Source organism: Strix aluco, chromosome 27, assembly GCF_031877795.1.
Source record: "Strix aluco isolate bStrAlu1 chromosome 27, bStrAlu1.hap1, whole genome shotgun sequence".
Taxonomy (NCBI): Eukaryota; Metazoa; Chordata; class Aves; order Strigiformes; family Strigidae; genus Strix; species Strix aluco.
In genome coordinates this window covers 2035995-2053283 of record NC_133957.1, presented here as the reverse complement: position 1 = coordinate 2053283, position 17289 = coordinate 2035995, and the positions used below count along the sequence as shown (strand labels likewise).

The following is a 17289-nucleotide window of genomic DNA, read 5'->3' as shown; positions in this document are numbered from 1 at the left end:
CCCGCTTCAACTGCAATAGGCAGCTTTAGGCTGCGGGGATCTCAAACAACGTTGTTGTACCCAAAGCCCTGATGACGGAAAATTACCTTTAAATGTCCCTTCCAACCCAAACTGATTCTATGATTCTGTGAAAATAAACAGGCAGGAATACAGGAAAAGCTGCTCAAGCCTTGAATACTTGCAGGAAAAGGCTCATTTCAGCAGCAACGCTGTCGGTTGACATGCACCGAACTGACAAAAAGTCTTCAACCACAGAAAGGGAGAATTTCTGGGGGAAAAGCAAAGCAAAGCATTTAGTTCCCACACTTCCCATAAAACGCTCGACATCTCAGTGTTTTCACTGTGCTTTAGAAGAGACTTCTAAAACGGGAGGAAATCATGACGAAATCAAACGAAACTTATTTCAGGCCACGTCAAATGTTTTCGCTCCTCCAACAAAAGGCAGAAATTATGTCACATCTCGGTCCAGCCCAGGAGAATTTTCCCCTAATTGCTGGTGTGATCATAGGAACAAAAGGCAAGGGCTTTTTGGTGTCTGTTTGTTTTAACTACAGCATTTGTGCACATCTAGAAGCCTTTTGTCTCTTCATCACGCTGCCCCGATGTCAGGAGTCATTTGCTGGAGGCAAGTTTACGCAGAGGCAGCTGGATTGGGGTGACTCTGAGGGAAGTAGTTGTCTTTTCATTCAACGCCATCTCAGGTCCCTTCACAACTCACTCGAATATTTAACCATTGCCCAAACCATCTCCCCATCCAAGTAGTTACATGCCTTTGCTGGCAGCGTTGTGACATTCCACAGTCTCTGGTAGGTTTATGTCTCAAGCATTTACAAACAGGGAACGGAGCGTGGAATAAATTAAATGACTCATCTGGATCGCAGAGCGAGTCTGCGGTTGACCAGGGATGTGATTCAAGGTCTCCTGAGCAAGAGGTCAAACCACACCAGGAGTTTCTGGCTCTAAATTCACAGGTCATCAAAAATATTCTACTTTTGTGGAGAGGTAGGGCTTGACAGGGGGTTGGGATCTTGCTCTTCCCATGGTCTCAGTTACCTTTTGCGGATGCTTTAAAAACAACCCGTGGATCCCTGGCCAGTCCAGACAACAGTAAAAGCTGCAGGGCTGGCTCCAGCATCATGTATACTGAGGAATTAGCTCTGAATTAGCTGGAGGGGTGATGATCGCCCTTCCCACTTCCACACCGTCCCTTATAGGATGCTCCAAAAGCACTTAGGGCTGTGCAATGTCTTTGTCTTGCCAGCACCAGCTGTGGGCGCCACAGCACTGGGACCACCTTGGAGAACAGGGAAGCATGGGTGGAGGCCAGTGGTGGGCTTGGAGGCAGCGGTCAGTCAGAGGTGGATGAGCTAGGGAATATCGCGAGCTGGCCAACAGGAGCAAGGAAAGGGCTTAGGAAGAGAAAGGGGAAGCGAATGGTCTCCTAAAATCAACTGAGTCCAAAAGTCTGTTCTGCTCTAACGGGCCCAACTGCCTCTGTCACTCCAGGAGTCCCAGCAGAAGGACAGAGGAGAAGAGCATCCAGGTTCACCCCAGCTGCCTCTTCCTCTCCTGCCACACTGCCAGGAATGAGCTTGTTCCCACAGAAATCACAGAATCACAGAATCGTCTGGGTTGGAAAAGACCTTGAAGATCATCCAGTCCAACCATTAAATGGCATCCAAGAAAACCCCGTGTGTTTCACAGAGGCTGGATCAGACCGTCACACAGAGCCTGACCCAGCCATTTTGCCACCCCAAACACTCCCCCTGCAAGACCTCCTTCATCCTCCTGCCAAACTGAAAAACTACGCATTTTTGTAGAGAGGTGGGTGAGAAGAACGGGCTACACGTTTGCTTTGGTTTCTTTAAATGCAAACTTCAAAGGGCAAGAGAAAGTCAGGCAACACTTTTAGATCTCAGTAAAAGAGGAGTCTTGTTGCAACACGAAACTCTTTGGTCAGAGAGAAAACCACACAAGCTTACTGCCTCTAGTGTTTATTGGGGTATGCCACATGCCAAAGGAGAAAGGCCTAAGCAAACAAGCACAATTCTTCCCATGATTGCAATGAAAAGGTAAACCCTGAGCAAAACTAAACATTTTACAACAGCTTCTAAAAAACACAGGTGAAACTGCCAGTATCTTGCTTAGAAAAAAAAAAAAAAAAAACAAAAAAAACCAAACAAACAAAACAAAAACCAAAACCACACAAAACAAATTGCAGCAGGGTAAGAAATGTCTTCAGCTGGGACTAGTCACCATTAGGAAATTCTTGTTTTGGAGTTCGAGCCCTGGCTGATGAGTAGCACCGATTAAAATTGCACCACATCTGGATCCAGCACAAGATCTTGAAAGAAGTCAAGGCTTCCCGCAGGCTTCCCAGGACGCCAGTTCTCTGAGCAGCGCAGGGACCAGTCCCCTCTACGCGTCGCTGGGAGGAAGCCTCGCGCTTGGACCAGGCTGCCTTCTCCCAGCCGGTGAAGGGGCAGGTCCTGCTTCCAAACGAGTCCTCAGCACCCTGATGACCAGCAGCTTTGCGGTGTCTCGGGGGAGTGCTGGGGAAGTGAGCTGTCCTCAGACACTGTTGAGAGTCCCAGTCTGGTCAATATAGCCGTATTTTACTTTTCCATGCGGTTTCTGAAGGATGGTGGTGGCTTGAAATGAAGTAGACAGCCATCACCTAGGCAGTGAAGGGGGGTGGTGCTCACCATGAAATTTGCTTCCTTTCTCCTTTGGGTGCTGGGGATGGGGGAGATAACTCACTTCCCTAGACCCTCCGGCTGACAGACATAGAGGTGGTGGTCTTCTTCAGGACGGTGCCAGACCCCACCACCACTGAGTTACACCCTCCACCCGTGGAGCACAACCCTGCCCCTCCAGAGCCGAATCCTCCCCCTGCACCGAATCCTCCCCCGGAGCCACATCCACCCCCTCCTAGGCTGTAGCAGAAGCCAGCACTGCCTCTCCCACTTCCAGCACCGAATCCGAGTCCTCCGAGTCCTCCTCCAAGGCACAGTCCGCCGCCATATCCACCTCCCACAGAGCTGCTGCTGCCTCCCACCACAGCTGCAGAGAGGAACAGAAGGCACGAGGTTACTTCTGATGCCACCATAAAGTGTTGGAGCATCAATCCCAGCCAGCCATGCTGGGAACGCTACTTACAGATGCTCACGGTGCTCTGACACTCCCCAGACATCCTGCAAGGGAAGGACACAGAGCATCAGCTCCAGCCGGAGCATCTGGGCCAGCCCAGCTCCATGAAGCCAGCTTGGTCCACCAGACCATGGGCATAAATAACAGCAGCTACAGGACCGTAGTCCGTGGCTAGTGGCCACACCATCAATATTTTAATAGAGTGTGATGTGCCGCATTCATCCTGTTGATTTAGCAGGATGCAGTCAAGCTCTTGCTGTATCCCCACCTGCACTCCTCTCCTTCCAGGAGCGTCCTGTAGGTCGCAATCTCAACGTCCAGGGCCAGCTTGACGTTCATGAGCTCCTGGTACTCGCGGAGCTGCCGGGCCAGGTCAGCCTTGGCTTTCTGTAGGGCTGACTCCAGGTCAGTCAGTTTGGCCCTGGCATCCTTGAGGGCCAGCTCCCCGCGCTCCTCAGCATCCGTAATCGAGCTCTGCAGCGTTTCACACTGGAGGGCAAGACATGGGTGAGATGAACGGGGCAGGGGCAGCCGGTCGGAGATGAAGCCATGATCCCAGATCACTTGGGCTCAGCTATTTGCAAATACAGCAGGTTTCCTCCTGCTTACAATGACTGTTACCAGACTATTTGCTTTTAGGGAAGCTCTGAAGGGCGTTACCAAGAGCTCACACCCATTTCTTAAAAAATGCAACCCCTACCTGTTTCTTCACGCTCTCAATCTCAGCCCGTAGCCTCTGGATCATGCGGTTTTGCTCAGAGATCTCAGTCTTTGTGTCCTTAAGGCTGTCCCCATGTTTGCCTGCAGTAGCCTGCAGCTCTTCATACTGGTAGGCAGAAGTGAGGGGAGAACATTAGATCCACCACGGTGTGGCTGCTCCCAGCAGCTCTCCATACCACCCAACGCAAGCCAAAGGGAGCATGGGCACGTTAGCTCCAGCCTGGCTAGACCAGTACCAGCCGTAGCCCAGGCCCCAGCACGGTCTGAGCTATCACCAACATCCCCTCCACCTCCTCAGACACCGGTGATCACAAGCGACGTGTGGCAGACCCACCTTGCACTGGTACCAAGACTCAGCCTCCACTCGGCTCCTGTTGGCGATCTCCTCGTAGCGGGCTTTGACCTCTGCGATGATGCTGTCCAGGTCCAGGTTTCGGTTATTGTCCATGGAGAGAACCACAGAGGTGTCGGAAACGGTCTTCTGCATCTCAGACAGCTCCTGCAATTCACACCAGATCTGACTTTAGCCCTGCCATAATTTCCTCAGTGTCACAACCCTTCTCCACCCCAGCAGCCCCCTCCAGAGCAGCCAGACCACTTACCACATCATAAAGATACTTCAGGAAGTTTATCTCATCTGCCAGAGAATCTAATTTTGCCTGAAGATCCACCTTGGTCATATAAGCTGCATCCACGTCCTGCAGCAGAAATGGGAAGTGAAAACCTTCTGCCTGACGCACAGTATTTAACTATTAACACCCGGTATTTAACGGTGAGCCCCTTGGTGCTCCTTTCCCTACGGCACCCGCACCCCGAGGGGTCCTGGTTCATGTCTGATGTTAACAAACCGGTGCTGATGGAAGCAAGACATCCTCTGAACCAAGATGTGTCTTTGTGTTAAAAAAAAAAAAAAAACCACAAACACACTTTACCTTTTTTAGGAGCACAAACTCATTCTCAGCAGCTGTCCTTTTGTTTATTTCCTCTTCGTACCTGTTGATTGTAACAAGGGCGATTGAATCTCTCTGCTTGTTTTGGCTACGGTTGCTGCTGGCAACTGGATGTTGTTGGCCTCAGACTAATGAACGCAGCAAAAATAGACACGCCATGAGCGAGATTTATGGACAAACAACTGCGCTTCTCCTTTCTAGATGAGCCCTGGCTCCTGCTGAAGAAAACCTGCAAAGAGCCTTATCTCTGCCTAAACCAAACCCTGGTGGCTGCAGCCACTCCAACTCCTTCTACAAGACCCAAGAACCTTCAGGTCCTCAACGTGGGCCATTTCCATCTGCTTATCGGGGCAGGTAACTGCTGCAGAGTGTGGAGGGTGAAGATGATCTCCAAAACAAGGTCAATTTTCAACCTGCAGCCTCAGTAGAGCAAGGTTGATCCTGATGAGTCCCAGACTCTCTTTCCTGCCATTTTTTGTAGCTCCTTCAGTGGAAGCATTTCTCCAGGCTTTGTTCTTGCTTTTCCAGCCGGACAAATTAATCTAATAAATAGTAGCAGGAAAATAATTTTTTTTTTTTTTTAACCCCACATCGTCCTTCCAAAGAAAGCTCTAAGCTTCAAATCCTGAGGGATATTATGGGAAGGAATCCATGAGGAAATCCATGAGGAAATTATAGCAGGATTTAGCAAGTGATCTAATTAGTTCATTAAATCATAATGTCATGGATTCGTGAGGAAGACAAACAGTAGAGAATCCTGCTTTAGTGAGAAGCATAACTCAGCAACAAAACGTATCGAGAAATCCCTTGAAAAATCAGCAACTATTGTCAAAACTCAGTTGATGAAAACTTCCCCAAAACCTTTCACATTTTCTAATCATTGAAGCAAGTGAAATATTGCCAATTCTTATGATTCTTTCCATTTTATGACTGTTCAAAGTTGTTTCCTCTATTTTTTCACCACCAGACAGCCCAACCATGACTACACCAAGAACAACCTACTTGGTCTTGAAGTCTTCCACCATATCTTGGAAGCTCTTCAGCTCTGAATTCAGCTGATGCTTCTCGCTCGAGAGGCCGTCCAGCTGCGTCCTCAGCCTGCTGATGTAGGCTTCAAAAACGGGGTCGAGGTTCCTGCGACCCACCCCTGTGCCACCCTGTTCCTGCAGGAGTTTCCACTTTGTCTCCAGGACTTGGTTCTGCTGCTCTAGGAACCGGACCTAAATGATTGTAGAGGTAGGTAGAAAAAGAGTCAGACTATTCCCAAAAGCATCTTTTTATTGATTTTTTTCCCACGTTTTCCATAATTTTTTCCCATTTAATGAGATTAACCTTCCTGCCTATTCTCATGGCCAGTGAGCAATAACTCCAGGGTCCCACTGGGATGGGTGGGACCACAGCTCTAGGATGAGTGGGCAAAGGTGAGTCACCTTCCCTCTCCAATCTCACAGCCTCTAAACAGGAGAAACAAGGTGACCCTCATAGTTTTGGCATCTCCTTAAAAATAGGCCAAAACACCCAAAGTCCTTCAACCCACAGATGGACAGAGTCCGTCAGCAGAGGCTCCATCAGCACATGGTCCCACAGCCCGGCACCAGCATCATGGTCTTAAGAACCAAGGATCCTGCTCCTGGGTTTCTCCATAACCTTGGGGAAGTCACTTCTCCAGCCACCATCTCTCTGGCTGCAGGGCTTCTTTGGGGTGGTCTGGGCAACGCCTGGTTCTCTGGGTATTATTGGATGGGCATCTCCCAGCAATTGCAACCGGCACGAGCCATGGTGAGCTGAGACCTCCACCCCCCAGCCCCGGGCTGAAGCCACTCTCACCTTGTCAATGAAAGAAGCAAATCTGTTGTTGAGCTTCTTCATCTCCTCCCGCTCTTGTGTTCGCACCTTCTGGATCTCGGGGTCGATTTCCAGGTTGAGCGGGGCCAGCAGGCTCTGGTTGATGGTCACTTCCCTGATGCCACCCGGTGGGCAAGGGGGAAAGCTCTGACCTCCCATCCCACCACCAAAGCCACCAAATCCACCACAGAGGCCTCCACCGAAGATGCCACCAGCCCCACCACCATAGCCGCCACCAAATCCTGCCCCAGCACCGTAGCCGTAGCCAAAGCCTCCTTGGCCACCAGCCCCAAAACCTCTGCAGACACCACCACCTCCACCGAATCCTCCCAGAGAGGTACTTTTACTCCCTCCCAAGCAATAGAGGCTCCTGCTGCTGAAGCCACCAGCGTTGCCAGGTCCTCTGCATCCTACATGGGACATAGCGCTGAACATGACCTTGTTCCTCCCTCCAACGCAAGCGGAGCTGGAGCTGAATCCCTTGCCGAGACCACAGGACTGGCGAGACATGGTGACACGTCCCCAAGAGTAAACCTGTGAAGAGGGAAGAGCCGAGCGGTGCGGTGCACAGGAGGAGGTTCGGAGGCAAGAGGAGGTGAGTCCTGTGGGTGCAGTGGCTGAGCGCCCCTTTTTATGTGCTCAGGAAGTGGGCTGGGTGTCAGGAGAGTGGTGAGATATATTTTTTTTTATTATTCTATTCATTGTTTTAGGGCTTGGAAGGATGCCCTCCTACCTTTGCCACCACCATGACCTGCCTCAAAACACTCCCTCGAGAGCTAAGAAAAACAAAGCTATTGTTGGTGTTGGAAGCACAACTCCAAATCAAATTCCCTCAGCTGCAACTGTCAACTTATCTCGGGCCTTTCTGAGCCTCTTATGGCAATGACAAAGCACTACAAATTCCTTGACGTATCACACCCTCGAGGGAGACCCTTGTTTTAACTAAATCACTCGTTTTGAGCCTGATGGCAGGTGCTTGGTTCACTGAATTCCAACAAAAACGCGGTTTCCCAATCACACCCTCAGATGCACTCGGGTTCAACCTCCTGCTCAGAGGAGGTTTGACTTGGGTTGTCCAAAACTGTTTCACAACCAGAAAGAATTAGTCCTTGGCAGGATTATAAAATCAGTTTTATGTCAATAAAAAAGACTTTTCAGAAGGTTTTAAAGTCATTTTACATCGCTCTGGCTGGTGTATTGAGCTTGGAAGGACGCAGAGGGGTTTGCAGAGACCAAAACATTTCCATGGTGCCCACACTTCACCGTACCTCAACGGGGCTGAGATGCCCTTCCCAGCCTGAGGAGCTCTGCCCAGCGTCCGTGACGGCACGTCCCAACCCCTCCGAAGCTGGAAGCGCTCCAGGCACTGCCGGGATATTTCCTGATCACCCTCGCAGGGTCTCCAGCCACAAGCCCCCTCCACAGCACGTGGCACTTGGCAAAGCCTCTCCCATGGTAACCCATTAGCGAGCTCACATTGTTCGACAAAAATACGACTTAATTGCTTAACCACTTTTAATTTATATTTTAATGAGCAAAGGTGTCTGAAGATGCCTTCTAACTGAGGATCCCCATTTATCCCACCGTTAAAAAAAAATAAAAAGCCGTAAAACTCCTCCCCAAACCACAAGCTGCAGCTGAAGCTGCGACAATAAAAGCGAACTCTGTAATTATCCCTTTTATTAGAGACACTCGTGGGAGAGGTTTGGGGAACCAGTTTCAGCTCTGAGCCTATTCACCCCCAGCTTTTTTTTTTTCACTGCAAACATGCAAATCTGGGTCCCGGCGCATCTCTGCAGGAAGGGAGGACTTTTCCTCCTGAACCTCGTTCACTGAGCTGCAGGATCTTCAGCCCAAGGGGATTTGCATTGCAGGGAACAGGGAAACTCACACTCCCCTTTGGCACCAAACATCCTGCACACCCCGGTCCCCCCTGGAAACCCTCTCCCACCCCGAGGCTCTGGGATCCCCGATTTTCCAGCTCGCAGTGGGGACGTGGTCGGGGCGAGGAGGGAAGCGTCTTGAACCCAGCTCTGGCTGGGGGAAAGGAGGCGGCGGCTGCATCTCCCCGACCTTACGCAACCGGCAGATCTGCCGAGAAACCGAATGAACCTGTTGGAGCCCAGGCGGAGAGCATAGCTGCCGGGAGTTCCCAGGGTGGCTCCGCCACCAGCTCCTGGCACGGCTCCTGGCTCGCTGCCGGCCGAGGTACTTGCCCAAGAAGCCAGCTGTTGGGCCAGCAAAGCGCCCTGCTACACCCATGAAGTCCTGCCCCACCACGGTGGGGTGGGAAAACCTCCCTGGGACACTGGGGCTCCCTCCCAAATCCATCCCACATCGCAAGGCCGAGCACCTCGGGTGCTCCAGAGCTTGCCAGGCTGGTGAACGCACCAGGAGCAAAGCACCAGTGACCCAACGTTGGCCACCATCCCCCACCCAGCGCCGGGACCGAGTGACCCAGCAAAGTCTTGGGATGAGCATCCCGGGGTGGGAAGCAGACCGTGAAGGCGACCTTCCTCCCAAAGCCGTGGGGTGGGGCGTGGAGCCAGCACCCATGGGACAACCCGGCCCCACTTTAATTGCCAGCGCTTCCTCTCTTGCCTCCCCCACGGCGGGGTGGGAGGAGAGGTCAAGTTCCAGCAACTCCTCTCTCTCCGCAAGAAGCGTGACGGTAGCAAAGCTGACGTAGTGCGCGGCAGAGATTAGATGTTTCCAAACGCAGGAGACATGAGTCCTCCTCTTAAAGACCATCTCGTAGCTCAGAAACCCAGATAAAATCTCAACATCAGGTTACTGCTGGGTTTAACGTTCCGTCATCGCTAAGGACCCGGACACCCCAGCGAACAGCTCAGCAGCCGTTGAGCCCCGTTGCTCTGCAGCAATGCCTGCGCACCCGTCCACCTTCCAGGGGGTTTCTCCTCTCCCTAAGGACAAGCGGACAAACCCCCAGACCTACACACACGCCTATGAGCTTTGCTAGGCCAGGCTTGAATGAGATGCTGGAAAGAGAAAATAGGCTCTTCCCATGGAAAGATATAAATAACCAACTTCTTTGCATCCTAACCCTAGCCCAGAGGTGAAACCTGATCCCGAGAGGTTTTGCAGCTCCACTAACACGTCCGGCTGCATTGCTTTCATGAGCTTCCGAGACTTCCTCAGGGCTCCGCAAGGCCACGGCAGGACAGTTGGGCACACGCAGATCCCCAGAGGTGCAGCCCGAGCACCTGTGGCAGCTCCCCGGGGCAGCGGGGTGGCAGCCGTGGGGCAGGGACCCACAGGCTCGGTCCCCCTGGCACTGGGGCAGCTGGTTGATCTGCCGTGGGTCATCCCTCATCTGCTGGCAGATACCTGTGCGGGGACATGAGGGTCTCCAGGCTCAATGAGGAGCTGGCACACTCCGTGCACCTCAGCAGGAGATGAACCATGGCAGGATGTGACCCTTTTCTGCACCGGACACCGCGCCTGGACAGAAACTGGGATTTATCCTCCCAGGAGCTGATGGTGCTCAGCATCTCTCGTTAGGATCATGAGGATCACAGTGCTGGAAGCAGCACAGTCCCTCAGCCACAACACCAGTTTATACTGGGAGTATTTCAGAGCCAGAAAAGCTTCTCAAAGCCACTGATGGGCATCAGAGCCCACGGCGGCGAGCGCAGCCCCTCGCCGAAGGCTGATGCTGGGCTCTCCGGTCTCGCTGCTTGTTATCCCCACGGGCCAGGTCTCACATGCAAAGCAGAGGAAAGAAAGAGAGAAATTAAACCAGGGCGGGCAGGTGAGTTCCACAGAGCTCTTTGATGGTGCATCAGCTGCTGCACCCACGGGCTGGCTCCTCTCCCAGCGAAGGGTGGGAAGAGGGGATGTGTCCTCGCTGGGGGGCTAAAAAAGGTTCTGGACAACGCCGTGGATCAGTCCCAGAGCTGGTACCCGGGATATCCACACCCACAGGTATCCCCCGTAGCGCCAGGGGACAAGGGAGCACCAGCGGGGGAAAGCAGAGCAAAACCAGAGAGCCCAAATGTACCCATTTTCACCCCAAAGCTGCACTGGGACCGTGTTCCATCGAGAAAACCCCGTTTTGTCGAACAGTGAAGGAGCGAGAGACTCCCGGCTGCTCAAGTGGCAATTACTAACCAGGCAAATTGCAGGGCTGGGACGTGAGCTGGGAATCATAAAAGCAGAAATAACAAGGTGGGTCCCGAGAGAGATCAAAGCGGCGTGTTGCAGAAGACGGGCGGCACCCCCGCTCCTGTCAGAGCCGCAATTGCGGAGAGCAAAGAGCCCCGGGCGCTCGCTCGGGAGCCTCCTTGCAGTAAATGATGCTGCTAACACATAGCTCACAGGCAACCCCTTCTCCTGGGAATCTGAGGCCCTCCCTAAGTGCCATTAACAGGAGTGATGACCCTTATTATTGTGGTGATGCCAGTCAACGCTTTCACCTGATGCAGCGCTGGCACCTCCGTCGGGTGTCACCTCTCCCGCTGTCCCCGGCCGTCCCGCTCGGCGTGGGACGCTGCCGGGAAGTCGACTGAGCATCTTTCCCCACCCCAGGGAAAAACTCTTCCCAGCCCTGCCCCCCCCAGGCTCAACAGTGAGAAACACAGAGGCAGGTCTCCCATGAAACGAGTATGAGGGATCATTTCGGACGTAGCCAGGAGGAGCATCCTCTTGGACTGGGAGTGGGAAACGGGGACCCCCCTGGGGAGATGAGAACCTGCTCCAAGGGATACAGGGTGGGATTTACCCCAGGGGTGACCCCCGGTGGGTGAGGCAGGTCCCAGGGACATCTCAGCGGCCCAAGCTGTACAACCCCATCCCGTGGGGATAAGGACCCGATGGACACCCATTTCCCCCTGTTTCTTCCCACGTTGGAGGAAACCCGGCACCCAGCAGCCTTTGCCCACACTGAGGGCAAACAAGGACACCAAAATGGGGAAAAATTAGAGAGGAAAGGGTCCTGCTGCAACGGGGCCAAGGGTGGGGGATCGCACCCTCAGGCGGCTTCAGGCCGTCAAGGAGCGTCTGCAGGGCAGAGCATCTCCCCAGCCCGTTTGCCCACTCCAACAGCATCACTCGGGGCCAGAACATCCATTTTTAGTGAAAAAAAAGGATGAGGAAAAACAGGTTTGAAGCCTCCGAGCCTCACGGAAATGGAAAAGTTTCTCCAAACGCCTGCGGATTTGGCAGGAGGACAGAGAGGACTTTCCCCCATGCGAAGGTCCCCTCGTAGGTCCTAAGCTGAGGGGGTGGGAACGAGGCTGTTAAACTCGCTGGCTCCTACATGAAGCAATCAGAAAAGGAGCATTTTGGGGAAGAAAACAGGCAAAATGGATGGGAGAGCAAAGTTAGAGCCGAGGCTCGGCAGAGGATTGAGCATGGGCTGGGATCAGGAGGGGTTGGGACCCGACAGCCTCCCGGTGCAGAGGGAAAGTGGCTTTGCTGCAGCATCACCCCCTCCCCAAATTACTGGGGTCACCCGAGGATGAGCCGAGAGGAAAGGCAGATGTGGGGCGATGGAGACGGGACCCGAGGACGCTGCAGCCCGGGGGATGTCCCTGCACCCAGCCATGCACCCGTCTGTCCGTCCCGCAATCCTCGGGGTGCGCGGCCGAGGCGGTAAATGCAGAGCACCCTCTAAAGGGCAGAGACGTGCCGGGGAGCCCAACCAGCCACCCCAACCTCCTAAAAACGAGTCCAGCCCTCCCCACCAGCCCACCTCACCCCAGCTTCCCCTGCCCAGGGGTTTGCCGGCACCCAGGGGACGCCCCGCGCCTGATCCCGGGGTGTTTTCCAAACAAACAACAAAAAAAAAAAAAAGGCAACACCCTCCCCAAAATGTGCTGGGTCTGGGGATGCTTCACCCCCATGAGGTGTCACGGGGGTGGGGGGAAGCGGCCAAAAGGGACGGATGGGGCCATGGGGGGATGTTGGGGGCCAGGCGGGGTTTGGGGGCTCCAAGGAGAGGGGGAACCCCCCCGGGAAGGGCGCAGGGGTGTGCGTGTGAAAATATGAAGAGGTAAGCTTTGGGCGGCTCCTGCCCCCGCCGCTAATTACAGGCGTTAAACTCACCCACAAGCCCAGTCTTGCTGCTGCACCCCTGCCCCGAACACGCCCAGGCCCCAGCGGCGGGGGGGGACCAGCCCCCCGCTATGGCACAGGGACCCCGTGCAACACCCCGTGCACACGCGTGTGCAAGGACGGGCGCACGCCTGGAGGTGCCCACCCGAGCACGTAGAGTTTGGGTGCCCCCTCCATGGGTGCTGTGGTTGTTTCCACACCCCCCCCCCCCCCCCCAGCAGTGTCACATCCAAAGGGGACCCCAAAACGCTTGTGGCTGTGGGGGCTGCGAGGGGCAGGTGGGGTTTGGGGCGGAGGAGCCTGTTCTGGGGGTGGATTTGGGGGGGGCCGGGCTCGGAGGGTCCCACAGACGGAGAATTTGGGGTTCGGGTCCCATCACTGGAAGGAAAGTTTGGGGGGACACAAAGCAGCTGAGCTGCATCTTGGGTCCTCACGCGGGGGGACCCCACCAGGAGGGGCCCCCTTGGCCCACCACAACCCCCTAAGTCCCCCCCCATGGGCTCAGGACCCCAAACCCCATCACCCTGCTCCCCCCACAGCCCAAGGCGTCCGGTTCCTCCCTCCCAGCTCCCCCCCAACCCCAGGAGGACACTCCCGAAAGCACCAGGGACCCCCCACAACCCCAGGGATACCCGAAAAGCACGTGGGCCGCACACGGGGCCCCGGCACGTCCGTCCCGGTGAGTCACTGCCCCACCCGTGAGACGAGCTGAGTCAGGCCTCTGCCTGCCCTGGCATCCCCCCCCCAAGCCCTGGGGGGCCGCAGCCGGCCCGAGTCCCCCGGGATGGACCCCCAGGGTGGTTTATAGGGGGGAGCAGGGGGGGGGGTCCCCGAGCTGTATCCATGCCTCAGCTTCCCCACCCAGGGCATCACCTCCCCAGCTCCAGCCCTGGGACCTCTTTTGGAGGTGACGGGTGGTTTTAACCCGCCCCCCCCCAGGACCCTCTGGGTCCCACAAAGCCCCAGGGGGATGTCAGGGACCCCCGAGGTCCCCCCCGCGGCGTCCCCGGTCCCAGCAGGGTGGGGTGACACCGAAACCTGGGGTGGCACCGCACCCTGCCCGCAACAAAGCGCTGCCCAAACCCCCCCCCACCCCGCACAACCCCCCCCCCCCTGCCGGCTTGTCCCAGCTCTGCCTGCTCCTGCCTGCTCCTGCCCGGCCCTGCCCGCGGGATGCGGCTGTGCCAGCACCCAGAGCCCGGCACCCCGGGTTTTGGGGTGCCCCCCCCCCACCCCCTGGGGAAGGGGGTTATGCAGAGAGGGGCTTGACTTTGGTGGGGGGAACCCTCCAGCCCACCCCCCCCAGCTTGCAGGTTGCACCCTGGGGTCCCACCGAGCCGCCGCCCTTGGGGGGCTCAAGCACCCCCCAGCCCGCCCCGTGCCTGTTTCCCCTCCAAGTTCACCTCTCCGTGACCCCCCCAGCGTTTTCGAACTGGGGGGGGGTCCCTGGGGGGATCAGCCCCCCCCCACCCCGCTGCACCTGGGCAGTTCCCCCCCCACCAGCCCCCGCCCGGATCCAGACACCCCCCCAGCCCCCAAATGCTCCATGGGGTTTGGAGTGGACCCCCCCACCCCCTCCCTGAGGGTCCGAAGGGGGACCCCAGCATCCTGCCGCCCCCCCCCCGCTCCCAGGCAGCTGCCTGCACCCCGGGATCTGGCAGCAGGGAGCTGCCGGAGCCCATCCCCGCTCCTCTGCCGCCCCCCAGCGTCCCCGCGAACCCCAAAATCAGCCGGAGGCGGGGCGGGGGGGGGGGGGGGGGGGGGGGGGGCGGGCCGGGGCTGCCACAGGGTCTGGGGGCAAAGCTTCTGGGGGGGTCCCCAAACCTCCCCCCTCGCCAAGCACCCCGTGAGCCCCCAAACCAGCTCCCAGCCCCCCAAAAAGCACGATGAGCCCCGAGGGACATGGATACATGGGGGGGGGGGAGGGACCCCCACCAAAGCCAAGCCCGGAGACAGGGTCAGGGTGGTGTTGAAATTGGGGGGGGGGGGAGAGAAGAAAATGGGGTGCAGGGCGGTGGCCCCACTTTAATCCCCCCCCCACCCCGAGCAGGGGTGAAGCCCCGGCGCCGCGGCTGCTCCCACCCGCTTTTTGGGGGGGTGTCAGCTGTGTCACCCCCCACCCGAACCCAGCACCAGCCCCGCTTTGGCCCAAGGGCCCCCCCAGATGCTCAGGGCCCCCCCAGGAATGGGGGGGTGTCAGGGCGGCTCTCGGGGAGCCTCTGGCGGGCGCCGGTGCTCCCGCCCCCCCGCTTTGCACCGCACCAAAAATTGGGGGCCTCCCCCCCCAAGCCCCTGGGGGGTCCCCCCAAGCCCCTGGGGTGCAAGCGCTCAGGGCTGGGGGCATCGTGCATTGCACGGGGCGGGGGGGTCGGGCCCCCCCCCGGCCCCCAGAGCGTGTTAATTAGCTGCGAGCGGTAATTGCAGCGCAGACGGCAGGTGTCACCTCCGCACCGGGAATGGGAGGCGGGAGGTTGCACCCCAACTCCTGGAGCACCCCAAGACCCTGGGGACATCCCCCAGCCCCACCTCGCAGCCCCCCCGCCCCCGCTGCTGAGGGATCACTGCAGGGGCCAGCGGTGCCCGGGGGGGGGGGCGATGCTGAACCCCCACTTCCATAACACAGGCCCCCCCCAAAGCCACCCACAGCCCACCCTGAACCCCCAAACCCTTCCCTCGCCGCCACGTGCCCGTGGGAGCAGGATCCGGCCCCAGCCCAGACGGGCCGGTGCTGTTAATTATTAACCAAGGGGCAAAGTCCCCTCTGCCGCGGGGCAGCTCCCAGCCGGGGTCCCCCCATCCTGACCCCCCCCCACGAGGGGGATGGCTCTGAGCCCCGTCCCCGTCCCGCCACCCCCCTGGGTCTCTGCCACCAGCAGCTCCGATGGCCCCTGTCACCTCCGAGGGGGCTGGGGTGGAAAAGCCCATTAAATACACCCCCCCCCCCCCCGCTATTCACCAGGCTGGATCTCTGGGGGGGGGGCTGGGACCCCCAAACTTGGCTGCTTCACTCCCTCCCTGCAACTCCAGATCGGGGGGGAAATGGGGGACATGGGTGGGCACCCAGGGGATGTCCCCTCCTCCCCGGGTGACTTGGGGCCCAGCAAACCCCACGGGCGGGGCGATCCCACGGCTTTTCGGGGTGCAGAGGCGGCTGAAAATAAAAGGCTCCCACAATTTTCCTCCCAGCTGCACCCCAGGGCTCAACCCTCCTATGAGACACCGGAGAATCCCGCGGGGCTGAGCCTCAGCCCCGGGCCTGGAGCAGGACAGACGTGCCGGGAGCTGGCACGCGGATCCTGGCGGGAGCTTTGGTTTGGGGGAAAATCCTGCAGGATTTGGCCTCGTTCCAGCCAGCGCTAACGAGGGCCGTGATTAACGCCCGTGGGGGCTGGTGCTGGGGACCCTAAAAGACCCCCCACAAGGCATCGCATGGCCCCAGGGCTGCGCTGGGGTTGGTAGGCCGGGACGGATCCTGGCACCCCAGGAGGGACCCTGGCACCCCAAGATGGGTCCTGGTACCCCAAGACAGATCCTGGCACCCAGGGAGGGGTCCTGGCACCCAGGGATGGCACCCAGAGGTGGGTCCTGGCACCTCAGGAGGGACCCTGACACCCCAACATGGGTCCTGGTACCCCAAGACAGATCCTGGCACCCAGGGAGGGATCCTGGCACCCCAAGAGGGACACTGACACCCCAACATGTGTCCTGGCACCCCAAGACAGATCCTGGCACCCAGGGAGGGATCCTGGCACCCCAGGAGGGACACTGACACCCCAAGATGGGTCCTGGCAACCTCAAGACAGATCCTGGCACCCAGGGAGGGGTCCTGGCACCCCAGGAGGGACCCTGGCACCCAGGGATGGCACCCAGAGGTGGGTCCTGGCACCCCAGGAGGGACACTGACACCCCAAGATGGGTCCTGGCACCCCAAGACAGATCCTGGCACCCAGAGGTGGGTCCTGGCACCCCAGGAGGGACACTGACACCCCAAGATGGGTCCTGGCATCCCAAGACAGACCCTGGCACCCAGAGGTGGGTCCTGGCACCTCAGGAGGGACCCTGGCACCCCAAGATGGGTCCTGGCACCCCAAGACAGATCCTGGCACCCAGAAAGGGTCCTGGCACCCCAGGAGGGACAATGACACCCCAACATGCGTCCTGGCACCCCAAGACAGATCCTGGCACCCAGGGAGGGGTCCTGGCACCCCAGGAGGGACCCTAGCACCCAAGGATAGAACCTGGCACCCCAGGAGGGACACTGACACCCCACAACAGATCCTGGCTCCCCGGGTGTGCATCCTGGCATGGGGGACCCCAGGAAGGCGGTTTGGGGCAGATCCTGGCACCCTGGGACAGACCTTGGCATCTCCGGATGGATCCTGGCACCCCAAGATGGACTCTGGCACCTGGAGACAGACCCCAGCACCCCGGGATGGATCCCAGCACCCCGGGACAGATCCTGGCACCCCTGGCCCGGGGTGGACCCTTCTCCAGGCCCCCCACATCCCCGCTGGCAGCAGCTCCTGGCACCAGCATTTATCAAAAAAAC

The 17289-nt window shown here is 57.5% G+C and overlaps 1 protein-coding gene across 2 annotated transcripts; it reads right to left on the bottom strand.

The window, feature by feature from the left end:
• Positions 1-1856: 1856 nt before the first annotated feature.
• Positions 1857-7228, bottom strand: LOC141915675 (keratin, type II cytoskeletal 4-like). 2 transcript variants are annotated; one of them, XM_074807443.1, is made up of 10 exons: positions 6648-7228; positions 5823-6040; positions 4803-4863; positions 4473-4568; positions 4205-4369; positions 3851-3976; positions 3419-3639; positions 3160-3194; positions 2899-3063; positions 1857-2844 (listed from the first exon to the last, which is right to left on the bottom strand). In XM_074807443.1, the coding sequence occupies exons 1-10, from the start codon at positions 7173-7175 to the stop codon at positions 2765-2767; spliced, it is 1695 nt and encodes a 564-aa protein (XP_074663544.1). In that variant the 5' UTR covers positions 7176-7228; the 3' UTR covers positions 1857-2764. The 2 variants fall into 2 exon arrangements, with proteins under 2 accessions (XP_074663544.1, XP_074663543.1); XM_074807442.1 differs by having other exon boundaries at positions 1857-3063.
• Positions 7229-17289: the final 10061 nt, after the last annotated feature.